This window comes from Eutrigla gurnardus (assembly GCF_963514095.1).
Source record: "Eutrigla gurnardus genome assembly, chromosome: 7".
NCBI classification, from domain to species: domain Eukaryota; kingdom Metazoa; phylum Chordata; class Actinopteri; order Perciformes; family Triglidae; genus Eutrigla; species Eutrigla gurnardus.
The window spans coordinates 17,054,871-17,081,389 of NC_139921.1; the positions used below are offsets into that span (position 1 = coordinate 17,054,871).

At 42.3% G+C, this 26,519-nt stretch overlaps 1 protein-coding gene across 2 annotated transcripts; it reads left to right on the forward strand.

Annotated features, from left to right (window-relative positions):
• The first annotated feature begins 12,104 nt into the window (after positions 1-12,104).
• Positions 12,105-18,873, forward strand: LOC311015633 (synapse differentiation-inducing gene protein 1-like). Of its 2 annotated transcripts, none has more exons than XM_084012995.1 (4): positions 12,105-12,537; positions 14,155-14,646; positions 17,242-17,379; positions 18,050-18,873. In XM_084012995.1, the coding sequence occupies exons 2-4, from the start codon at positions 14,221-14,223 to the stop codon at positions 18,089-18,091; spliced, it is 606 nt and encodes a 201-aa protein (XP_083869121.1). In that variant the 5' UTR covers positions 12,105-12,537; positions 14,155-14,220; the 3' UTR covers positions 18,092-18,873. The 2 variants fall into 2 exon arrangements, with proteins under 2 accessions (XP_083869121.1, XP_083869120.1); XM_084012994.1 differs by having other exon boundaries at positions 12,108-12,537; positions 18,046-18,873.
• The last annotated feature ends 7,646 nt before the right edge of the window (positions 18,874-26,519 follow it).

Below are 26,519 nucleotides of genomic sequence, written 5' to 3' on the forward strand. Positions count from 1 at the left end.
CACAAAAACACACGTCTTACTTAGGTTGTTTTGTGTATGCTGTCAGAGTTCCATTGTTTGTTCCTGTGACTTGTTAGTCACGGCATGAATAATACATATCATAAGGAAACCGGATACAGCTTGGAGTTACATGTTGTGGGGGTAATGTGAGATGTATGTTAATATACGATTCGGTGCAGCTGTCAGGATGATGTATGATTGATTTCCAATCGCTGTTATTGCTCCTCGAGGTGTGCTTGAGTAGAAAAGTGATGAAAGAATGAACAGAAATCCAGCTTTAAATGTTGAAAATGCACATTTTTTGACATTTGAATTGGATTGAAGAACAGATTGTCAGGCTATCTTTCATGTTTCATGTGGCATTAAGTTGTACATCATTACATCATGGCATCTGATGTAAAAGTACTCACCTATGCCAAGAACTGAAGGCTATATGTAACACAAAAAATCCTGCAAGGACGGATTGCAGAAGAGGAAGATTTATTGATGAAAAAGTGAGCGGGCGGGTTCGAAAAAGAACAAATGATGGAGAGAAAAAGAGCAGATGCTCCAGTACTGGAGCGATCGGAGCGCCTTCGACAATCAGCAGAACCCTCTGAAACTTCACATTGCCAACATCAAGGAAAGTGATGCAAAGCATTGCAGCAAAGGAGCAGATATGAATCGGGGAGGGGAGGAAGTAGAAGGTGAGTGAGTTAACCCTGAGAATTCCTGACAAAGGTGAGTAACACAGAGCAAACTTGTCTGAGCCAGTCTGTATCTGAACCATCAAAACTCCACATCTCCTGTTTCCACAGAGCAGTGGGACACAGTTGGACTCCTTCGCCTGTCAAATAGGAACTGCAGTCTCCGGCTTATACCAACACAATAGTGCAGCATTAAAAGCATCAAAATGATTGTAATACATTAAAACTTGTGGTGCTCAAAAGCTTTAGATTATTGTATCTTTATTTGATGAAGACAAGGTGATCTAAAACATTTTAAGTAGATTAACAATGTGAGTTTATTTGACTTCTTAATAAGAATGGTAGAAAATATAAACAAACATAAGAAAAAAATACCGTATACATAACTAACTAACTAGCTTTCCAAAACTCACGTTCCTATTAGCTCTGATTTTTGGTCTCTACCAATTCCTGACATTTTGGTCTGTCTGTCTGTCTGTCTGTCTGTCTGTCGTGTGGTATTGAGCAGGTAGTGTACAGCAGGTTTCTAGAGCATTAGCACATTAGCATGCTACCATTTGCTAACAAGCGCTAAACAACACAAACTGGGAGAGCCATTCGTTTTGCAAAACACTGGACAATAAACCTTTTGAGAAAAAAGTCAGGGGATCACCAAAGTCAGTAGGATACATCCTCTGGGGAGCATGAATATGTGTACAAAATTTCAACTAAATCCATTCAATGGTCGTTGAGATGTTTCAGTCAGGACCAAAGTGGGGGATTGACTGAACAAGGCTGTTGATAGCTTTTTCATAAAGCTTTGTATGACTGCATTACAATAAAATGATATAAAAGTGTGTATTTTCTGATCAGTTATTTTCTGATAAGTCATACAAGGTAAATAAAATGAGTACATCAACTTTGGATTAGTTTCCCTTCTCATATTCTTCTGGTTCTGCCAGGGCTTTTTATTTTTTCCTCGAGGCCAGACCTCTGCAGCTGCTGCACCTTGTGTACATACGCCAGCCGGTAGGCAGTGAGATTGCACAGAGTATCTCCAAACAGTCATATTTTTCTCCAATATATGTGTTATATGTTCCAGATGGAGCAGAATCATTGTGGATTTCAAAGAAGTAGACAGAAAATAAAAACTGCGGGGACAGATGTAATAATCACACCCCCTAACATTAATACATTCATTTGTGCAGCGTGATAGCACACACAATGGATCATAACTGCTGAATGTGACCTTATAAAAAGGAGGAAATTCAAATTAGATGCAACACTATCCTGTTAGAGAAAGGATACGCATTGGCAGCGAGCTGCATATCATATTCTGTTATGTCTTTCTGATGGATTCATTCTTTAATTAGGCCCTAGTTTGGAGTGGGCCGATACATATTTCCAGGCTTTTCATTTAACATTTCGACCCAGGAACCTCAATGAGCTTGTGATATTCACTCCAGCATGGTGCATTAATGCTACAATCAAATCGAATCAATCTCACATTTCAGGGCTTTTGAAACAGAATCACTGTGCTGGGGCTGGGATCATCCCTTAAATGGAGCTTCAGTTTATTTCAGCAGTGCATCATGTATTATTAGCAATAAGCGAGAGAGAGAGAGAGAGAGAGAGAGAGAGAGAGAGAGAGAGAGAGAGAGAGAGAGTCAATTTACTCACACCATCAATCACACACCTCTCCATCATAGCTTTATGAAATAGTCACAGGGCTTTAATGAAGGCCAGCAGGCTGTTTAACAGCATGCTAGCTGCTGTTGGTCCACCACCCTCAGTTACTTTCTCCAATGGCCCTGGGCATAAGGACATGTCCACGTGTCCAGCACAGTCTATCTAAAATGCCGCGAGGCGGGTACGGTGACATATGTACTTGGCACATCATAACGACACGAAACCATTGATATCACTTAATGCTCAGCGGCAATACATCACTGAAAGGTCAAAATTAGAGACGATTCTATCATTCCTTCCCCATGTCGACTCTATATTCTCTTTGAAGGTCAGATCTCCAGGCGAAAAAGTGAAAAATTGAAGCTGTACGTCCACTGCACGGAAAAAAAAAAAAAAAAAACGGATTGTAATCCGGCACCGTCTCTATTGAAAAATGGGCTGTTCTGACTTTAACGCTGATTTGCACCGACGTTAAATTCTCAATGACCTCATTGACGTCGATGCATGAGCAAAACATTTGTCGACTAACTACACTACTTACCGTTCAGGAGTTCACGGATGACATGTATCTCTTGTATCTCATTCATCACGAGTTGAGAAAGTCAATACCACTCTCTGTGGGAAACGTGATATCAATCTTCTCTCCTACCTCTTGGCAAGAAATAAAAAAAAATATTTCACAAAATGTCAAACTATTTGGAAGTCTAACAGACACTGGACATATACCTGTATCACGGTGACTGCATTGAATAATATGCACACCTCGTGTTTCATTTGTAGACTTTCATCCACCCGTTCTCTTCCACTGTAACCATCAAGGATCACCTTGCTGAACTCTGGAGTCGGTTGCGTGATTGGCACAAGTTAATTTGGGTCAACTTGAAAGAAGTTTAACACATCGCACACAACCGTCCACCATCTGTGAGCAGTCAACCCACGGGGAGCGGCCAACTGTTCACATTAATGTGATCTGATGCTTTCCTCCCTGCAGGCGTAGCCGGAGAGTGACCATTAGCATTGGAGCCACTTCCCTCAGAACGACATAATGGGAAGTGAAGAATGATCCTGTTTTGTTTTCCCCCCCGTTTTAAATTGGGGAAGATTTGATCAACAGATAAAACAGAGACATACCTGTACTGCTCATCAGTCATTTATGTGAAACTGCTGCAGCGAGATAATGACCACACGAGTCAGGGAGCCGCTGGCAAGGTCTAATCTTTCAATCGACCCACAAGGTCTAGAAATACGGCTGACTCCTGACCTTCCCTGCGCCTCGCCAACTCCATAAGAGGAGGAAGCCCACAGATAATGTGAGTAGACAGCTGGGATCTGTGCAGCCACAGCTCTTCACTTATGCATCACATTGCCTGGGAACTTTTTCCTCCCGGCATGTCAGAAAGCCTCAAACGTCTCACGTTTAAGTGGAATCAGCAAGCTGTGCAATATGCTGCACAAATCTATGTACAGACCATGTTGACCTGTAGTTGGGTGTGTTTTGATATGCACAGGTGTGTGTGTATTTCCACATTTCCCATCGGCGGTACTTTTTGTTGTAGCCTAGTGGAGTTTTACTGGATTGCTGCAAAGCACAAAATGTGTTGCTTTGGACTGGAGCACTGTGAGATGTGTTGCAATTACTTGCAAGAGCTCCCTGCACTTAAAAGTGGAGGGAAGTGGACAGGGAGAGAAAAAAAAAACAACAGAAATAATGAGCAAAAACAAGGTCACAATGTAGCCGCCGCAGTTCAAAGTATCATTTGAAGAACTCTGTAGCCGACACCGGATAGTCACTTTCAAACGACATGCAGCATATCATCAGATAGCTCTTATAATTTACTTAATGATGTTAACAACAAATGACGAACATATCTTATCAACTACATTACAAATACCAATATTTGTTTTAATGCCGTTTTATTCTTACATCCTACCCTTCTTACCTTTTATGTCTAAAAAAAATAGATAATGCTGGATATGAGTCTACTGTAAATAGATAATAGATTAATTTGTCATCACTTATTTTGGGTCTGAGATCAGGTGTACATACGTTTGTATTGTACTATTTATGAACATCCGGCATGAATATATCAGAGCTGCTGTGGTTGGAGTTCTACTTGTAGATTCAGTTGATATTTTTGCACAAAAAAGGAATTTTTTTTTTAATCCCGTTTTACAAAAGCGAATGAAAATGTGTCCCAAAATAACACTTCCGATGAAAATGTGTTTCTGCCCTGCACTACTGTCTCTGCGATTTCCCGTTTCTCACTTATGTACTTGCCAACGTAACTTGGCGAGCAAGCCTGCAGCTACAGGAACCTTTACATGGAACAGAGCCATTCAGGAGCTTTAACTGTAATATTTGCACGTTCTGCTTCGACAATCTGCACGTTTATTGCCTGGAATCTGAATGCACACTGTGTCTATCGAAAATGCATAAAAAAATCTCCAGGCATAATCTCTAGTGAATGAACTGTAGGCTACTAACCCACATAACCCATGTGTTTCCTCTACAGGTTCACCCTCCCCCATCCTCTACATCATACTTGGTAACCATGGTTGCCTTAAGTGTCACATTGTCAACCTATTTTAAGAAACAGTCATCCCCGTACCACACAACACACCTTGCAGGAAGTAGCTCATGCTGAGAGATTCAGTTGTTTAACTCATGCTTAACTCTTTACGGCACATACAGACCATGTTATGTTGGCTGTGCTCATTAAGATAGATGTTGTGGAGGATTGCATGCATCATTTGACCCACCTATTTAAACATTGTTAGTCATGTTAACAGTGTGGTGCTGTATGGCATTGTCTGTCATCGCTCCACTGAAATATCTGAAGGACTACTGAATGGAGTGCCATGAAGTTTGGTTCATATCCTTAGTGCCCAGAGGATTAACACCTAATGTATGTGGTGATCCCCTGACATTTCCTCTACAAGCAGGTACAACGTTTCATTTATATTCAGTAAAATATCTAAACATCTACCGGTTGGATTGGCATATTATTGTTTTACAGACATTCATGGTTCCCAGAGGATGGATTGGAATCACTTCAACGTTTTTTTTACTTGAGTTACAACTTAATATGGTATGTGCAAAATGAACGACATCTTCAGTGTAAAGCAAACATATTTTCGAAATCCCAAACTGTGACCTTTAAATTGCACCTCACAAGCATGTTTATGCGTTTCAACACAAAGTGTCCTCAGCATGTGCAGAACACAGGGTTTTCTTTTGCCGGGTAATTTACGAAGGAAGGCGTTAGCCTCCTGGGGCTCTTTAGAAAAGACCAACTTTCTCTTCAGCGTGACAGCCGTAAGCGTACAGGTTCTGTCAGAGAGCGCCATAGCAACAGCCTCGACAACGACACAGTGATTGAATGACGCACATATGGACAAATCAGCGTTGAATACAGATGCTTGAGTGCTAAATGTTACCAGTGTCATATGTAGCACTCTGATGTTAGCACACAGTTTATATAAGTGCAGCCTAAGAAGAGCCTCACAGAGCTGCTAGCATGGCTGTACACTGCAGGTGTATTTATATGGAAAGTCATACGTTTTTTGGTTAAAACCAGAAGAAAAAAGACATACGTCAAAGGCAAATTCATCTCATCTCTATTCAATTTCAGTCCTTGAAATGAAGGAGGAAGTCCTTGGGTTATTCAGCTATCAATAAAAATGGTCGTATGTTCCATTGGCTTTTCACTTCCCACAGAAATCTACAAGACGGTAGACAGTTGACCGTTTTCAGTGCCAGTTTTCAGGAGAATAGCTTGTCCACCTCTGACTCAATGTCAAGTGAGAAATAGGTCATTATGAAATGAATGAGAGATTAAAAGGGACCTGATTAAATCTCCATCCGAGCAATCGCTCAACATAATGAGCACTTCAATAAAATATGGATATGCCGATAAAATATGTATACTTCCACCACTCCCCAGTGTTAAATTGACTCGACTTCTGTCTCTGTCCGGCGTCTCTGCGTCACAGTTAGTTTCTCATGAACCATATAAATATGTGCAGTGGGTGCACAGGCCAATATTTTTTGCATGTATTCATTGCACATGGATGAATGTTCTGTTTATAATTCAGACAAAGAAAAAAAAACAACAAGCGACACCAACTCTGACTGACTGCTCGAATAGTGGTTGTAATCTTCTTATTGGGCCTAGATCCTTCAGATAGCCGCTGATGCTTCTGTTAAACAACTGACATGACAGCAGCTGTGACAACTCCACCCTCGAAAGGAAAAAAAATGTCCAAGAATACTGCATTTGAGATGAATTAAACATAGCGGGGGCATCTATTATTCAGCTTAACAACGGAAAGTAGTGTCAACGTTGTCAAGTGTCATCCATAGTCAGATCAGCTCGTGGAGAATCTTTCATAACCGGTCTCACAATGGACATGCTATTATTTCTCAGCAACTGTCATGTTCCGCCTGTTTCATGGCTTTGCATTACCTGAATCATTACTCTCCTGTGTTGGAGAGCGTGGGTACCGCTGTCATGAAATAAGAGAACATCATGACCATGTTGGGAGGAAAAATAAGAGCTACTGCAGGCAGACAGCCATCCAGGGATGGATGACCAAACTAATATGGCAGAGCAGACTGATCATTTAAAGAGCCTTGGACCAGGGTTGCTCCTACGAATGAGCGGTTACAGAAATCTCTCTTCATCTTGCATCCTGATGATTACTGCTCTCAGGGGTTATACATGTGAGCATTGATTCTCTTACAAGGCTGTCCAAGTCAACATATCTCCTGCAGAGCAGTTGTGAGCAGCCATTGACACAGTAAACGATCGTGTGGCAAAGCATCATAGATTTCTACTGTGTTTTAATTATGTCTGCATTGGTCCTTCTGCCTGGAAAGACTTAAATCTCCTGTGGGTCCATTAGAAGTTTTTGAAAACGAGAGACGGAATGGCACAAACAAGAATCCTTCCTGACCTTTTGACACCAACAGGAATCCCAGGGCCTCTTGTATTGTTTAATAGGCACAACATCAGCTACTGTGGCAAGGTGCACTAAAAATAACTTTAGAAATAAAGGACACAAACGGGAGCCTGCCAAGGCTCAAATAATAAACCCACCTGAAATTACAGCTCAGAGAGGAACATTAAAGAGGAACATTAAAGAGCAACATTAGGGGCCGTGTGGATATTGATTCAAATCAGAGAGGAAGCAGAAGCGGAGTTTTACAGCGCATAATGCAGGTTCAAGAAATGAAATCATTCCTTTCACAGTTTGTGTTTCAGCAGAAAAAAGTTTTCAAACATAATACACCGCAGAGTTTATTATTAGCTATGTTTTCCAGGAAGAAAAAGATTAAATATATATTTTATTGTTAAATAGGTGCACAATATGACCAGGGATGTGATCTAGAAGGGTTGAAAACGTCCTTTTTTTTCCATTTCAGCACAATTTTAATGCTCTGAATTTGGCATTCAGTACCTTTAATGACTCTTCTCTTGAGTCCAATATTCACTTTCCTCAAATCTCTGTTTTGGTCCGACTCCAGAGGGAAATGTCTGGCTCTTTAGCAGCTAAATGCTCTGCTATCTTTACCAGATAGTCACTAACTGTTTGGTGCATATAATGGGTTTTATAGCGTTTTTGCTGAAAACAGCTTCCACCCACGGCACACGTCTGAGAATAAACCAAAACAATTAGCTGAAAGATGCTAAAACACGCTCTAGTGCCGGGGGAACTGAGGAGTAAATAATGATGTTATTTGTCACTAAGAGTGACTCCTTTCACACAGAGCGTAGTAATCTAATCCGTTGTTATTATAAAATATTTGTATAGTGGAGTGCAGTGGTGCACCCTCCAACAGGCTCTTGCTTAGACACTTATTCAGTGGTTTCAGGGTGGTGGTAGGGGGGCCGGTGACAGGTGCAGACTCCAGGTATCTGACATGATGCAAAGAGACAGGGCAATGAGTCATCCCGGCCCTCAGCGAGCTCCTCTGCTTAACCTGCAGCAGCACCTATACGATTACCTATTTATAACCCTTCCACAGCAGCCCCACAACCGCAGACACAAGAGGAAATCTGGCTTTGTCTATGCTTTGTTTTGAGTATTGAAGGCATAATGCTAAATTCTCTGCTGTTTAAGGCATGATTTAATAGCTTAAAGAGGAAATCTCTGACATATGCAGGTTGGTTCCCTGATACATCAGAGATGGCAGCACTGGCCGGGTTGGCCACATATTTATTGTTCATTCTTCTTTTTGGACTGATGGGATGAACTGAGTAAAACCCCTGAAAGTCACACAGCAGACTGTCATGGCTGACTCATCACCTCATACCTACATACACTCTCCGCAGGATTAATGAGGGTTCATTAGCACTATTAATGTTTCAAATGGTAATCCTCTGAGGTATTATTTCTTTTTAAAATATCGTCAATCCCCTTAAAGAGGGACACCGTGTCGAATCAATAACACAAACAATGTACACAGCTACTATTTTTTTTCTTTTTTACAGCTTGTACTACAGGCACAGCATCCCTACATTAGAGGGGATCCATCATATTAATGATCCCGAGGCCACTTCATTATTCACAGAGAAGCACCTCGGCTGTCCAAATAAATTATCATTGGTGTTTCATTAATGGAAGTTTTCAAATCTCGCCACGGAGGATGCCATTAATCTGCACGCGGCGCTTCTCGAGAGTGGAACGATGTGTGAAGATGAGAAGCTCCCCCACTGTCGCTCTCCCTCACTTTCCTTCTGTGGGAAGGAAGCTCCGTTATGATTGACATTAACTAGTGGGACTCCAGACTGGATTGTCTCCCAACTTGCACACTTTGCATTTTCCATGGAGCGCTAAAGGGATGTGTGTTTATAGGTGACAGGGTAGAGCTAGTCCTGATGGAGCACTTTCAGCTAATTCAACACGTATTGCGTTTGCGTGTTCGATAATTGCAAAGCAAAAAAAGCAACCTGCCAGTCCCTCGGGACTCCATCCCCCCTCGCATCGACGTGCAGACATGGGCCGGCTTCCAGACACATACTGTTAATATTCTGATTGGACATTTGTAGAAGAACCTTGAAAAGTCACACACTGTGCAACTTTACCTCACTTTAATGGAATTGCTTCTCATAATGTTGGCATTCACCAACTATTATGTTTTTCATTATGACAACCGACTGTGGGAGTCAAACTCATTTTAATCTTCTCCGGATGTAAGGGGGCCATAAATCCATTCCCTATAATGCTATACAAATTGCCTGGCTTTACGATCAGACCTTAACAAATAATTGAAGTGAAGTTCTGTAATATGCCTCTCTGAATTTAATTCTGCAGTGTTTATGGTAAAGAAACTGAGCATTACAAAAGAGCTTCCGTCGCGCCTGTTGACTCTTAAGTTCCTTTTGAAAAAAGGAGATCCACTGCTTGATGGTGTTCAGCTGGATGGGCTTTTTATTTCCCCACCTACCCACACTCGTATTAATCACCGACTATAATATACTCTCCTTCTGCACATAACAGGACATGCCGCTGTCATCCCCGTCCCTACCAGCTCATTGCACCCAGAGTCTGGCTGTGAATATGAGGAAGTATTTAGTTTTCAGTCCAAGGCTTTAGCATGCCTCCAGGTCTGGAAGGAGCTCCCACCTCTGTTCCTGCCCAAAACCTTCCATATGCTGAACCTCCTCCTGCTCCTGCACCTGAACCTGGCGCCGCAGGGATTGAAGTCCCACTGTTCTCTGCATACTGACCTCTTTGGCCAAATGGATGCAACACCTGATGTGTGCAATGAACACCAGCTGCAGAAACATCGTGTATTTGATGAAAATAACCACAGATTGGTTGCTTTCGATATGAAAAGAACGGAACAGGTTCAAAATCGTGCTGCAAATACACACATTTGTATTAACTGTGCTGCAAATGTGTATGTATTCTCTTATCCATCAGTCCCATGGGCTGTTTCAGTGGTCAGAGGTGCTCTATTGGCATACGCCATGTTAAAGTGTTTAATCAAACAGGGAATAATGCACAGTATGGCCATGTGGGAAAAGCTGCTTAAATCTCCCATTTCTTTGCAAAAGCCGCCTAGGCCAGATCAAATTAAGTGGTTTGATACTTTCTCTGCCAATCGGATTAGGGTGATTAATTCCCAAAAGTGTTTAAATGATTAAAGCTGGTTAATGGGCCTCAGAAAAGTTCACGGTGTCAAGTGTTGGCTGCGATATCAAACATGGGTGGAGGAAAGTCAAAAAGGGGTAAAAACACATCTGCGTTAGTGTTGCTCTCTGTCAATCAACAACACATGAATACCTGCGTATTCGGCTCTTATAATCTTTTTTTGTTTCTTGGAATCACAAGACTCTGGGGAGAAACTGCATGACAAATTATGCATCTGCTATGTAGTGACACAGTGCCTAAATATAGAGTGGAAAATGGAGCAGAAGAAAGGGGCACCATAAATATTCACAGTCCATACAGACGGCTGGTGAAAGCCTGGTCCAAGGAGGAATCCTTTCTCAAATTGTGCTTAATATGGCCCCGCTGAGTTATGCTGGTTTTACCTTCGTGGTGCCACATTTTTAGATTTGGATGTGTTGCAGATGCTCCGGTGCAATTCTCACACGGCTCTCCATTCTCCTCCACTCTGAATCCTGTTGTGAAGGCTGATGGATAGAGAGAAAGACGGAAGAATAATGGATAAACGGTTACAGATTCTGGTCTCCACCTCACCACCTTTTCTAATATACTCATCTCCTGAGGGAGAGGTATCCATCACGGAGACGGCTGGGCCGTTATGCCACGCCGCCTCGTGCATGTGAACACAAGGTGACTCCTGGGGAGACGCAGCTCATGTGTGCCCAGTCTTATAAATGCAGCTCCATGTTTCGCCCATAAAGTGTCCATCAGCACCTTAATGCATCTCCCAGAGAAAGTGACAGAGCCTGGGCTTGCACATTATTAACTCCAGACATTTTTATGAGCCTGTAGAACAGAGTGCTCCTTCTGAATAAGATATGTGTCCAGTGTTCAGTGGCTTTAAATCAGTCTTTTAGATTTTGGCTAAGCATTACTGCCTCTGATAAGCACCGGTTTTAGTGTGCTTTCAGATAAAGTCTAAACCACAAACAGCGTCTCTGTAAATACTGTAGTGATCCCCACCGGGATCTAAATAAATGAGTCTTAGTTTTGCTGTTATGTCACCCATTCCCTTGCATGGGAAATACATCCATATTAAATGTTATGTATGTAAACAGTGTTTACAATGATAAATGGTGGCATGGAATCATAAGCAGCTTAGCAGAGTGGGGTAAAAAAAAGCTCAACCAAATTGGCAGGCTCATGATAAATGCATGGGATTTGTTTAAAATATTAATCAAATATAAATGTGCAATGAATTTAACAGTGGTTTACTCCTGAGCTATATTTGGAGCCCACTCAGATCTATGCTCATCACGGGGACCATGGACTAGGAAATGCAAGGGAATTGGTTCATTCTCTGAAAAAAAGAAAATTGACTGAAATTGTGTGAAGAATGTGAATCCTAATTGCTGTAGCAGAAGGAGAGCTGTGAGCAAAGAAAATGTTTAGTGTTGTGTGTTTTTGTGGGCGTTTTCTGTGGGGATTAATAACATTTAATCGCCTTATAATGAAATTGTGCAAGTAATAAGCAACGCAATTACTTCAGGACACAAAGTCTGCAAAGTGGAAATGCTGGCTCATGTGATCTCGAGTCTATTTCTGTGGGTGAGCAGCCTGTTTCCAACGGACTCTCTTGCTTATGCAAGAAGGCAAAACGGCACCTCTGGGGGAGGACGCGCCCAGGCGAGGCAGGTACCGTTTGAAAATGTCAAATCCGTGGTCGGTATAAGTTTACCAGCGCGCCTCGTGCAGCCAATCAGTTGGCTGGAGTGAGCTCAGCAGCAGCCGGAGTTGTTTTGGAGCCTGAGCTTCGGGGTGATACTGTGCGTAAAAGCTACCTGTCAGACGCAGCAGCGGTGCCATGGCGGCCAGAGCTCAGCAAGCAAAGTCCGTTCTTACGCGCACTCCCATTTAAAAAACAGATGGCATGTGTTGCGCTGCGATGGCAGTTTTCCCCAAAACGGACGATGTGAAGTAGGAAGGTGGGTCCGTCCGTCTCCATCGACTCAGTTGCGCCGAGGAACGATGCGGAGCGAAGCTGCGGGAGGATTTTTCACCACAGGTAAGAAGATTTTCGTAGGATGTTGAGCTACTAGTCTCCAAAACATATTCTTCGCCTATTATTGCGGGTAGATATGAGGACTCTTTTTAATACAAATAAGCAAAACTGTAAAGAAAATGTCCCTTATTATGAAAAAAAATGTATGATGTTATCAAAATAATGAAAACTGTGTGTGTGTGTGTGTGTGTGTGTGATATCTATCTTTATATAAAACTAGTAAAAAGAGAAGGTATAGATGGTATGCGCTCATGATTATTAATAATTGTGGAGTCTGAGCACACACTCACATGTACTAAGTGCACGTCTTCATGGTGTGAGATTAATTATTTGTGGATGTGGGATGTGGTTTTTGTTGTCTAATGTAGTGTGTAATGGAATTCCCTGTTATCTGGAGGGTGGCTCAGCCTCAGAAGCGTGAGAATAGAGACTGCAGGACTCACAGCGCTGAAGATACCGAGTCTTTGGCGTGTGTGGGCTCAGATTCTGCCACGGGTCCACATTATTCACGCTTCTCCCAACATCTCGGAGACCTGCTGTGACGGCATGCGCTTTTGTTCCCTAGGGGTCACAGAGGTTAGGGGTCTGCTGCATGTCCTCTCTGTGGTCCAGGATGTCGTTGAATATGTAGAGAAGATATGCAAATAGCTTTGTGAGAGTTGGTATTTCATGTCTAGACTGTCAGGTGTTGATAGAAGTCTTGAGGCTGTAGTTTTGTATTGTTGCACTAGATAGCGTTTCATTTCGGCGTTTGTGTTATGTTGCCCAGCCCAGGGGTCCAGCTGTCCAGCTCTGTGCAACTCAATTGCCTCCCAAACCTCATGAATCAAGCTCTCTTTTTTCCCCAAATGTGTGGAAAACAGCTTCATTTGAGCCCTGTGGCTAATTTCTCACTGCAGTGCTTTCAACAAAAAGATAATGAAATGACTTGATTTGCTAATTTCTATACCAAAATACGAGATGCCTCTATGGCTTTTATCTTATTTCATTGCAACACATAGGATGAAAGATTAATGTGGTCGTTGTTAGCCAAAAGGCTTTTTTTTTTAATGCAAAAAAAAAAGTAAGTGTACTTGCTCAAATTTGGACATCCTCAGATCCCACAGCCTACTCGTTGCCAGACGTGTTGCCTTAGTGATAGCCTCTCCTGACAGTCTTACTGTTTTGTTTTTGTTATTCTCTTTTTACATAAACACTCATTTTTGAACTGATTTGAAAACATTGAGGACTCATGTCGCCATTTCAGACCGTCAAAATAATAAATATGCAGTCACACTTCCCCTGGTTTTCATATAGGCAGCCGTGGCATGTGGAAGATATTTTTTCCCTAAATGTTTGCATGAATCCGAAGGTGTGAGATGCAACAGTTGAACATACAACAGATGGTGATTTTATGGCCCAGACTGGGGAGAGCCTGTGAGAGGAATGATGATTGCCAAGCTAGATGAAATCTTTCCATGTCCTCGATAATTACATTACTAAAATCCCAACGTTGGTCGTCGTAGCTACGGGAAAGATTAACGGCATTTACCCAAGAATGTGCCACGGTTTTATTGAACTGCTTGCTTTATTGCTTTTAATATTTTGATGAATCACATTTAATTGTAACTGTACTTCCAGCTCCCAGACTGCCAAATCTTTTTTGGGCTTCATCCTCCGATCCACTAGACGTTTGAACCTGCCGTCATGGAGAGCCTCAGTGAGCTTCAGAACCCCCTTCTGGACAAAACCAGCAGACAAGCGGTGCATAACGATTACCAGGGTTACCAGTGTGACTACCCGAGCCAGCCTTACCAGGACAGCCTCATTGGCTACTACTACACTGGGAATAATGGCAAGCATAAGACACAACAGTTCCTGGATGCCAAATCCCTGCATCTGGCTGTGGAGGCCTTCTACAGACCCAACTTTATCCTGTACAAGGACGACGTGAGCCTTCACAGCAAGGACTCCAAGAGCGAGAGCTTTGAGACCACTTTCACAGAGAGTAAAGACACAGTGTTGGATGGAGTTCCCACGGAGAACCCGCTGGACTGCATACAAGGAGAGAAGGATGAGAAGATCCAGACAGTGTCGTATGAGGTGGAAGAAGATCAGGGTCCCGAGTATGAGGTCAGAGGTGACACTAAAGAATATGTTTTCTGCATATGTGGCAGTTTGCAGTGCTTTAGCAGGATTTTATTTGGAGGTGTAGGTGCCTGATATAGTGGGGTCTCTACAAGGAGTGTATATTTCAATTGTAGCTTGATATATGATTATAGAAATGATGCGAGCAACAGCAGTTTGGCAGTGTTTAGAGATTGGAATTACAGGACTCATTGCACTGTAACTGACAGGGCCATCTTTCAGCAGAAAGGGAGCCGTGGCTTGTACAGTGATGCTTAATATTATTTCATGCATCATTCCAATAGTGCCAGTGTGATTCATTTTTCTCCTATAATTGGTCAATTTACTGGAGTCTTTGAAATGTAATGCAGGTGTACACTTTTTATATTTACATTCTAAGAAAACGGCACATCAGAGTTTATCTATCAAGGCTATTGTTCTTTTTGGACCGTCGCTGCACTCTCCCCAAGAAAAGTGTGACAGCAGCAGAGTCAAAGTCTTTTCAGAAGTGGTGAAAATGTAATTTCATCCAGGGACACTTGTGAAATAACCCAGGGTTCTGAGCTGGCAGGGGAAGAAATATAGCACCCTAACTGGGCTGATGATCGCGCCAGCTCTTGTCACTCGGAGGCATGGCAGATAGATAGAGACATGGCAGTGACTGCCATTAATGCCATAAGTAATGCCGTGCCGCCAGGGCATTAAGCGGGACTCTGCTGATCGAGCAGGTGAGCCTGGAGCTAAAGTTATTCCAAGTCAATCCGAAAGAGCAAATTAATCTGATGAACAGTTGGACTTCCGGCTGGAATGAGACTTTTTGCTCGGCACCTGCGTTTCTTCACTTTCTCCTTCCTTCCTACGTGTCTGGATGCGTGGGCGTGCTTCTGTGCTAGGGTTCATGTGGAGCGTGAAAACAAGCGGTGCCAGATGTGTGTTGATGCACAGAAGTCCAATCAAACATTGAGAGGACTTTCACAGCTACGGCTGGGCAGAGAGCAGCTAAAATATATATAGGCTGCAGGGTTTTGCCAGCATAATACAACCACATTAATACTGTACTAGTAATTCTACAGCTAGTTTTTGACAGCATAGTGTGAAAATATAGATTGCAGGCAACAAAATTAACAGGACTGTGTGGGTGATACCACTGTGATTGCCACAACTAACAGGATGCAGGGGTCTGCACCCTTCTGTGGAGGCGACTGTTCCCTCCAGACTCTAACGAGGCCGCAGAGAGCGATGTGGCGGGGCCGTTAAAGGCACTGTGCCTCTGCGGAGCCCCATCAGTTATACTGGCATCAGACCACACTGGGAGGACGTCCCCAGCCGGCCGGTCTCGGTGTCAGGCAGGCTGTCAGTCGGACTGAATGCACCAGTCACTCAGGACGGTTATCAGGTCTTGCTACAGAAATAGGAGGAGATTACTGCTGTTTGTAGCCACCAGTTTATTCGTGTGATGTCAGATTATGTTATGACCAGCTGCTGTTTTGATGGATCACACCCGGCTGTCCAGGTGGACTCTGTTCATAAAGCAGATAACAGGGAGCTTCGTAATCTTCTCTTGGCAAAGGTAGCTGAAAATGTTTGGATAGTGTAGCACTGCCATCCTCCACTTCACTCTTACATTTAAACAAGGTTTCTACACAGGAACCGCACCAGAAATAACTGGACCCTGTGATTTAGTAACTGTGGATCAGATCAAGAGGGAAAATTGTTCACATTATTAAAAACTTCAGTTTAGAACTATGGTCCCCTCCTTCACTGCCGACTCCCTGCTTCCCCTTTAATTACCTCTAAAATGGCTGGTTCAGTTCCTGTCTTATGTATTGATTTTGATTCTGTCTCTTCCTTTTCCCTCCGCTTTGATTGATCCCTGCAGGCTACAAGACTAACAAAGGAAACCTGCTCCTTATGGGGGGCTTTTTATTTTGACTAACATCCACTCCGTCTCTGGGACAGCTGAGAAAAGTACGGCAATGTCCCTTTAAAAAAGGGTCACCCATGCAGTCACGCCGCCGCTCCCGCTGCAGATGTGAATGTAGTTCGAGTGGCGTTTGAATCCATCATTCATTAACCCTCTCAGCCCTCGTGGCCCTCAGTTGGAGTGTAGAGGCTCAGTACAAGGAGCCTGTTGAACACTTGCCGCCTTGTAAGACGCCGTGTGTCTTAAGTAGAGATGGCAGAGGTCTCTCATGCTGTAGAAGCAATTTAGCACATAAACGACACTGTCTTCTTGCTGTTTCCCCTGTCACCTCGCAATGATGGAACAATCCGTTAATCCTGTGTTATCTGTCAGGCCTCTCGTGGGTGTTGACAGAGGCACCAAATCCTTTCTGGCTGGCTGAGCACATCCTGTCCTGGGTGGTGGTGGAAGAAGGGCAGATATACTAGCTTTGGGGGGCGGGGGGGGCAAGACTTGTCAAGGAACACTTCGAAGAAGTACTCCCGACTATCTACACATGTCAACCACACCCCATTGTTATTTAGGTGTCTCAAGATCACTGTTGTCTTATTTTGTCAATGTGTGCCTGACAAAAAAAAATCCATAATCTCCTCCTTTTCTGACATTTGATTATTCTTCATCAACCCACTGTCTTCCAGAGTGACAGCTCCAGTGACAGTGAGAGCGAGGACAACTTCTTCGTGTTGCCCCCTCGGGATTACCTGGGCCTAGCCATCTTCTCCATGCTCTGCTGCTTCTGGCCCTTGGGCATCGTTGCCTTTTACTATTCTCACAAGGTAAAGGCCCAGAGACCTCAAGCCTGTCATTAACTCTGATTACGCCGCATTCTATTTAAGGTCAGCGAGCACAAGCACTCAGACAAGTGCTACCGCAGCCCATTTTCCACCCTTCGACCCTCCTCGAGTCGTTTCAGATGATTGGCTACGTAAATTCAGCAGGTCCTGACCACTTGTCAGTCCACTGCATTCACTTTAGGAAACCATTAACATTGAAGTTTTGATCCGAAGTATGTTCTGTATGAGCAGAACACTGCAATTAAATTATTTTATGGTGCTGCATCCATGACTGAGACCCAAGTCTAATGTCAGCAGCTTTCTAATGCAAAAAGAGGCCGACATCCTCGAGCAAAGCTCAGCATATATTAATGGTTTTGCGGCATCCTCCACAATAATTGCAGGGACAATTAAACCGGAGCAGAAAATAATGTTTCACAAGAATAAATAAAGGCCAGGCTCATTTTTTTTTGATAGGAAAACCAAAACACCCAAATAACACATTTGTCACCGTCAGAGGGATAATGACCTAATTGCTATGGTAACTAATGGCTCCCCAAGAGCATTTCTTGTTTTCTCTCTTTTAACTGTGGCTTAACACCTACTCACACACCCGGCGCTGATGAGTAACACACCAGCTCATTTCACTCTCTGCTTTTGTTTTGTCAGACAGGCAAGGCCATCGCTAAGGGAGACTTCTCCAGAGCAGGAATGAGCTCCAGGAGAGCTCTATTCCTGGCTGCTCTCTCCATCACCATTGGAACAGGGATGTATGTGGGGGTGGTTGTGGCCCTCATAGCCTACCTGTCCAAGCCTGGACACGTATAGCACCGGGACCGGTTTCCTTAGGGGGAGATAGGGAGAAAGAGGAGGCAAGAGGGGACGAAGGCAAAGCGACGAGGTTGGAAACCTCTCCTGGAGGCGTGTGTCTGTGCTGCTGCCTGGGCCGAAAAGAAGGAGCTCTATGAAGAGAAAAGACTAAATCAGAAAGATAAGAAGATCATGTGTGGATGGAGTATTACTTGGACGGCATATTGATCTGAACTGAATCTTTATTTCTGGGATACAACACTCCCACCGAGGTATTCCACCACCACAGGCTGAGAAGGATGACTACTCTTTCACAAAGACTGCGCTGTATTAATATGTTAGGGGGGAAAGAGAGCTCATAGCAGTAAAAAAAACTACCTACCTTTACCACCTTAGTCGTTTAGAGCAGTTTTATTTGACCTTTATAGTAGGTGTATTCTCTGCCAATACTATTGCAGATTGTATATTGTCCACTTTGTAATGAATTTCTTGGAAAAACAGTCAGTAAGTGGGCTTTTATGTGATTGTTTATTCAAGGATTATACTGCAAAATTGATCCGGTCGGGAACCAGACAGAAGAGGACCCTACTAATAGGGAGATAATAAAATTGTACACAAAGTGGCTGAGCAATGGTCAAGAGGGGTATTTGTGTTTATTGTGTACTGTAAATTTAGTCAATAAATACATTTGGCATGAATAATGAAACGTCCTCTGCCATGTATGTCTTCTTCATTGTTCCTTTGACAACCCATCAATCCAGCGTGATGTTCATTTAGTAAAAGGTTGTCAAAATAAACAATACAGGGTATCTTGAGGGTGTGGCTACCTTGCCATTGACCAGCCGCGACCACGGCGTTGTCTGGTCTGGGAGTTATCCGTGTTTACTTCCCACAACTTTAACCCTTTCACGATGTGTTTTCAGTTTGTGAAAGCTAATTGCAACCTTTTTGTTGCCTAAAAATGCCTTATTCAGCATTTAGTTGTAGCCTTTACTTGGCTCCACTCGAACCACGAACTTGAGGCTTCCATAAACCAATGGGTGATGTCACGGGTGCTACTTCCACTTCTTATATACAATCTACGCTTGTGTGTTGAAATCGAACATCTGTAGAGAAACAATTGAAATAGTTTCCTTAAAGTAATCCAGTTAAAATAGTATAATGGTATAAATATGGTATGTACTCTCTGAGATGTCACCCATAGGTTTCTCAAGAGCCGTTGTGGAGTTCGAATTAGCCACAGCCTAACTCTAAATGGGCAAAGAGGTGGATTGTATGGCACCCAGCTGCCACTAATGGAGCCACACCGGTAATTATGCTGAACCCTAAGCTTAATATTTAAACGCGAGTTATATAAAAACTTGGTGTTCTAGCTATACCAGGCTGTAAACATGTTTTCTGTTGTAAAGTTCTACAGTCTATGGAGACTGACTTGCTTTTGGAGTCACCCTCAGTTTGAGGAACAGGAACTGTATTGTTTGGCACTTATGCATTGGCTTCATGTCTCAGCACTGGAGGTTGCTGCTTGGCTAAAAGTAATGGATGAACAGTTGAACTAGTAAACTAAAAGTAAGGAATACATGGTTGAGGTTTAGGCGTATGCCTCACCAATTAGTTATATAGTAACCATTTCATTGTAATATTGAAAAATTCACTTTTAAAGTGACGTGATCTTGTTTATATCCCATAGAGTGTAACATGATGGCTTGGTTCGATGGAGGGGTACATGAGACAAAGGTTGGGAATCTGTGAACAAGACCCGGATCGTGTGGTTATGGAAGCCTGTCGGAGCGTCAACCACAGAGCATTATATTTCCAATTTTCTATTGCTGGCACAAGCCTCTGCTGTAACTGGCATGGCTCGTTACCGTCTTCTGTCATCACTCACTGTCTAGCCTTGAGGTGACTTTACCTGTCAGGGTGCTTGTGAGTGTCAGCAACGATGCCTGTTCCTTAAAGTCAGGATGTGAAATGAAGGCAGCACTTTATCCCCCTCCAAGGCTTGGAAGGAGCAACATGCCATCCCATCAGAACACTGGCCCCCCCTGTATCCTAAACCACTCCGTTCCCTCCAGGTTCAGCTGCATACTGAGCTCAGGAGGAGAAAATATATATCATAACATACCTTATTCACTGTACCAGAATAAAGGCAGCAGAAGGCAAGGTAAGCAAGTTCTACAGGAACAGCTTGCACAGCCTGGCTTCTCTTACATGTGTCCGCTTCCCCTTTTGCAGCTTCTCTTCAAGCAAGTCTCTAATGCATGAAATGTGGCTCGATTGGGATAGACGGGGGCGAAAGTGCCGCTCTCATCAATGGCCGCTGTATGGGGCGCTGAAGTGGGCTCACTCTGTGAGCGAGTGCAGCGCCGCATGCGTTTTCTCTCCCTCAAAAAGATAGGGAGCTTCACCCACGCCTGTTCGCCCACACTCTCCCAGCATCGATAGCACAGACCACCAGAAGCAAACCGATTCTATTAGTCATCCACCCCCACGTGGATACAAACTTTCCAAGGGGCAGCAGCGGGTTGAGTGTGAACTTCTGCAAAATATTTCATCACACATGACAGTACGCTTTTAGTGTGGGCAACCAAAGTCTTAATCGTTCGTCTAAATATAATCCTTGCATCTAAAATTAACCAAAAGTCAGTTTTGTTCGATGTCATAGTTCGGCGTGTCACATCTAGAAAATGACAAAAAGCAAAAAAAAGGAGATGAATGGGTCTTGCACACAGAACTAAAGTGAGAAAAATAGAGGAAAAACAATGATGAATGGGCTGAAGCAAAATGGAAAGAATGTGAAAGGGAGGGGAAAGACAAAAAGACATTAGAGCTGAGTGCTACATTAATAAGGAGCATGATGCTCTTGACTGTTCATGCGACTGAAAGCCATTTTCTGATTCTTATCGTTGCTTTGATGAAATACCTGTCAGCACTCCGCTCGTGGACAGCAGACGTGCAAACAATATCTTCAGTTTGTGCAATAAGTCGACAGAAGAGGTTTATTTGAAGCGGTCGCAACAATTCAGCAAAAACAAAAAAAAGCTGTGTGTAGATATTGTCTCCTTTGGTTTCACTGACATTTAATAGAAAAAGAAGCGTACGGCTCAAAAATAGGACTCAACAGACTCAACTCACCACCCAAAACCACAATGGGAGGACATGAATGAGGAGGATAGAAACTGTGTCCTGAATGTTCAGGCTACTGGGGAAACAGCGGTTATCTTGTTAAAGTGGGAAAACGTCTCGGCTCTGTATTGTGTGAGGGATCTTAAATCAGAACCACATAGTATTTCATTTGGTAGATTACAGACACTTTCATGCTGTTTGAAGATGATCCAGAGATCGTTTCCCGTGCAGGCAGATACATTTAATGTATATTTGATTACGCAGGGACACTTTCTAGGTCAACAGCAGAACCGGTGACGTCTGGATGGATGGAACTACATTCATGTCTGACGCCCTCTGAGATTTACACAGTTTAAATGGAGATATGAACAGCTATTTGCATATAAAAGCTCTAACTCAGCATTGCAACACACCAGGAGTTTCAGCCCATCAGGTATAACCTGGAGCCAAATCTACATGCTTTTCACTGCAACTAGTGAGTTAATACTATTTTACAGGCATACAATTACAATATGTATAAATATACATTTCATGAACTTGTGAACCTTCTCTCAGCTATAGGCATGCACAGAAGTTGGATGGATTTCACAAGTTGGCTAATAAAGTTTAACAGCTAAATAATGTATTTCTTCCTATTATCACTGAAAATATGCCTTTCGTAAAACGGAAAGATACTTGCATAAAGCAGGTATTTATGGCAGTGCAATATGAAAGGGTTTCTGTTTTTTAGGTCCCTCTCACTACTAAGGCCCCTTCATACTGTATATAAGATACATTGTTGTTAAATCGGTGAGCAAAGTGGCCGACTGATCAAATACAAAGCAGCGTTCATACATAATTTCATAATGGGCTAAAAACTGAATAAAGTATCGACTAAATAATTATGCTCGCTATTATTAATCTGCATCAGTCTTTGGCTAATCTTTAAGGATTCAGAATAACTCTTAGTTTAAGTGTCACATATATATTTTTGATGTACTTGTACTTTATTTGCTTCTATTGCTACTTTATACTTCCACTAATAATGGTTTTAGGTCCAAAAGAGGTGAAAATCTCCAATTTGTTTTGTTTTTTTTTACCCAAAGGGAAAATACAAAATATTTATACGAATGTGTGGAGCGGCACTTTGTTGTCCTCTCCCTCTCTCACCCCACTTTAATATCAGAATCAAGCTCATCTTTGAAGCATTTCACACACATGCTTATCTGCCCTCACACCTTTGTTGCACAGCAACATGCCTCTCTCTGTGGCGCCAGCGTTTGCCAGGACTCTGGACTGATAAGGTCCTCACAGCCTCATATTCTGGCTTTGCTTATCACTGTCGAGCAACAAGGGAACACTGTCTCGCTGTTCATGTTTCTCTTCTCTTGATAAGTAGAAACTGGACTTCTTTTTTCTGCTCTGAGCATTCCTATAAACTGCTGTCTTGTGCCAGCAGAAGCATCTAATTCAGCTTTCAAAAAAGACTCGGGGAGATGGGCTGCTTTTTTTAATTGCAACCCGAGTACCTGACACTTCACAGGGAGCAGTGATGTCAACGTCTGAGGGGATGAGATATGAAGCAGGAAGAAATAAACGCTATGGCAATATTAAAGCAAACAGAGACAAACGCAGATAACGTCTGCTCAGATGACTGGACTTGGCATCCAAAACTGCCCACAGATGGCCTGGTGGAACGACCAAGCAGTGAAGGCTGGAGGGCAGCTGCGGTGGACGGCTGCTGGTGTTGTGCCACACATAAATCTTTCTGGGACAAGCAAGTCCAACTTCAAGAGGTAACCGACATCCATTACTAGATTAGGTAGTGGCGACACCGAGGAGTCAGGTACATAAAGCTGAGCTGAGAAGGTGATCCAGGGACACAGAACTCCCACCATACTGCTGTAATCACTCTAACCCGATATAATAAAATGCTGTTTACTTTCCATTATGTCGTTCCTTTGTTTCTTTTCCTGCTATATAGAGAAACGTCAATCTATCATAATAAAAGTGTCAAAACATCAAAGGCTTGGGTCTAAATTAGCATGAGATAAATAAAGCACTAGCATAATATCCTGCACAAATAGTGAATACAGATTTCAGACAATGTAAGTACTGAGATGATGATGATGTTGTACCCAGTGAAGGGGAAAAGAGAGCTGGTTGGATCTGTGTGATCCACCCTTTTGGATGGCTTTGAAAAAAAAAAAAAAGAACGTTGGAGATGAAATCAGCCCCCCCAGCCAGGACAGATCATTTAGCCTTAGTATCAATCCCGTCTCCATTAACCCACAGCAGACAGCCTCATCACTGAGAGCACCAGAGGAGTGACAAGAGATGAGAATATTGATCAAGATATCAGATCGTGTCTGCTCAAGAGCTTGTATTCTTTTCCCCCCACAGCCAGACAGTTATGGATCAATGTCAAGATGTGCACAATGTTTCAGCTGCAGGATTTTCATATATCGACTGTATTATAGAAAAGATGTGATTGTGAACTTGTAATTCAATTCACTTGTACACAAACTCACAAAGGGTTGTGATTTTGGATGAAGCTCAAGACTGCCCCCATGTGGATGAAATGCTGTACTACAAGCAAGCAGTAAGACGATCACTCAATGGCAGTTTTCAATATCACACACACACACACACACACACACACACACACACACACACACACAGTATGTGTATGTGTGTGTGTGTATATATATATATATGTGTGTATATATATATATATATATATATATATATATATATATATATATATATATATATATATACACACACACACACAGTATGTGTATGTGTATATATATATATATATATATATATATATATATATATATATATATATATACATATACATATATACACACACACACACACACACACACACACACACACACACACACACACACACACACTGTATATATATATATATATATTGCAATTTTTACAACCTAAGTTTAGGAATACTGTCATAGTTTAAAGACAAGGCCCCATTGTATTCACCATAACACGGAAACCTTCATTCTCCATGGCTGAAGATAGATTGCAACACTGCCACCTAGTGGTAGGGGGTTTAAACAAAGTGAACCACTGGTCACGTGTGTCTTTGCATGTAAACTACCTATTAAAAATCAGTAGAGACATTTTGAGAATCAATACAGTATCACAAAACATAATATTGCAACACTGTATCAGTATTTTCTTACCCCCCATCCCCCCCAACAACAAAAAAATCTCACACACACAATAGTCACACATTCTGTTTTCCAAATACAAGCCACCAAAATCAGCAAATGTCAAAATAATAGTACTGCCACTTATTGTTTTAAGTTGATTGCAACTGTGTAGCAGTGGTACTACTGAGCTTTTCCACAGCTTCTAACCTAACCATATCACACTGAAGACGCAACATCTTCATCTGCTGTCACTAACAAATATTTTAAGTAAAGTGCATTTTATTTTTCCTACTGCCACACAGCTTAGACATTAACTTTATGTATATTGGTTCATGTTGACGGGTGGATTTATCTTCTTTTTTAAGTAGCCTAGGAAAAGTAGCAGCAAAGGTGGAATGAATAGGTCTACAAGAATATTTTACGCAAGTAAAACTGTTACTTTAAATACATTTTAAGTAAAATAGTAAAAGTAAATATTTGTGTAAAATGTTAAGTAGTCAATGTTCCTGCATCAGGCCTCCATTTTTATTTGATTTAACTTTATTTTATTTATTTATTTTTAAACGAGGTGTTGTTCAATTAAAGAACATCTTGCATTTAAAAAGTAGATTGAATTTAAAGTAAACTTACACAAAAGTGGAACAGCATCAGCAACAAGGCCCCTTATGTCCAAACCAACAGAAGGGCACCCAGGGGATCTTCAGTGGACAAGTCACCGCTGGAGGACCCACAAGGGGCATGATAGCATTTAGCATGTTAGCATGTTAGCCAGGCCCATTGGTGTGCTCCTCGGTGTAATGGCCTTTTCAACATGTTCTTAACTAGCCTATACCAAGGTATTACAACGCTGCTTGCTAACTACTGCACCACACGTGCTCATCAATTTGCTCGTGCGTGAACTCGGCGGCCTGTGAACGTAAACATTTATGACGTCTCATTTCCGGAGCGTCACCTCTCTGGCTCCGCCCTCCCGAGGCCGCACAAACACCTGCTGCTGCTTCTTCTCTGATTTGTCTCCTTTTCTGTTCCAAAACATCACACAGTGCATGAGGATTTATTCACTTTTACACACATTTCACAGACAACGACTTGGTTGCAGTAATGAGATGTAATTAGTTACTTAAGTGCCAACAAAGAATGGACAACATCAGATTAATTCCATGAAACCTGGTCAAACTCCAATGAGGAAGATCACGTGACAATCTTAATGTATTGGACCTTGTTATGAGATTGTTTTGTCAGCCACGTGACCACAGTTCCCATGAGTGATAGAAAGGAGTTGATCACAAACAAATTCCCACTGAGACACATACAATGATGCATAAATGTAGCATATACGTGTAATTTCATGTCTTTTTATATTTCTGTGAAAGATTGAGCTCTGAATAATTCTGAAGCAGATTTTGATTTTAGTTGTAGTGATGAATCTACGCTGCAGAGGGCAGAATAACACCACGTTTTAATACTCAGTCTAACTTCATCTTGTGTTTGATTTCAACTCGGCACAATCTGAAGATAAGAGTCTTCCAAAAAATGATCGGCATGCACTTAATCTCACCGCTGACATCATATTGCTCACAACCCCATCAAAAAATAAATTGAATGCTAATGTTGCATTAGTCGAAATCTTTCCATAAACCTCCCTCTGATCTGCCTTTGCATGGATTGGAATGATCTTATGATGGTCTTCACCGAGCAGACTGTCCATCATAATGGATACTGTGAATTACCTCCTCATATCCAGTGTAAACAGCTTGATCTTCAGCAAATCTGATTTATCATATAACCTTCTATTCCACTCTCGGGGGATTAAATAGCTTTGCACTTTAGAGGAATAATCCTCACTCTGTATGTCTTGGCCTCAATAACTGAATTGGGTTGAGGGCTGTGGAGGTGAGGGTTTGGGGTACTGCAAATCATTTCTGGCTCTCGTGCTAAAATGGTTTTTGGGTTTAATGAGAATTCCACCTTAAAAGACGATGTGCAAAAGCATATTTCTTATGATGTTTATTGCTCATGATGCAAGTTTAAACTCCGAGAAAT

What these genes read in the sequence shown, in the direction of transcription:
- LOC311015633 (XM_084012994.1), top strand. Translation starts at nt 14,221, where the DNA reads ATGGAGAGCCTCAGTGAGCTTCAGAACCCCCTTCTGGACAAAACCAGC. An exon ending in ATCAGGGTCCCGAGTATGAG is followed by an intron (nt 14,647 to 17,241) that starts GTCAGAGGTGAC and finishes ACTGTCTTCCAG; the next exon opens with AGTGACAGCTCCAGTGACAG. An exon ending in CCTTTTACTATTCTCACAAG is followed by an intron (nt 17,380 to 18,045) that starts GTAAAGGCCCAG and finishes TTGTTTTGTCAG; the next exon opens with ACAGGCAAGGCCATCGCTAA.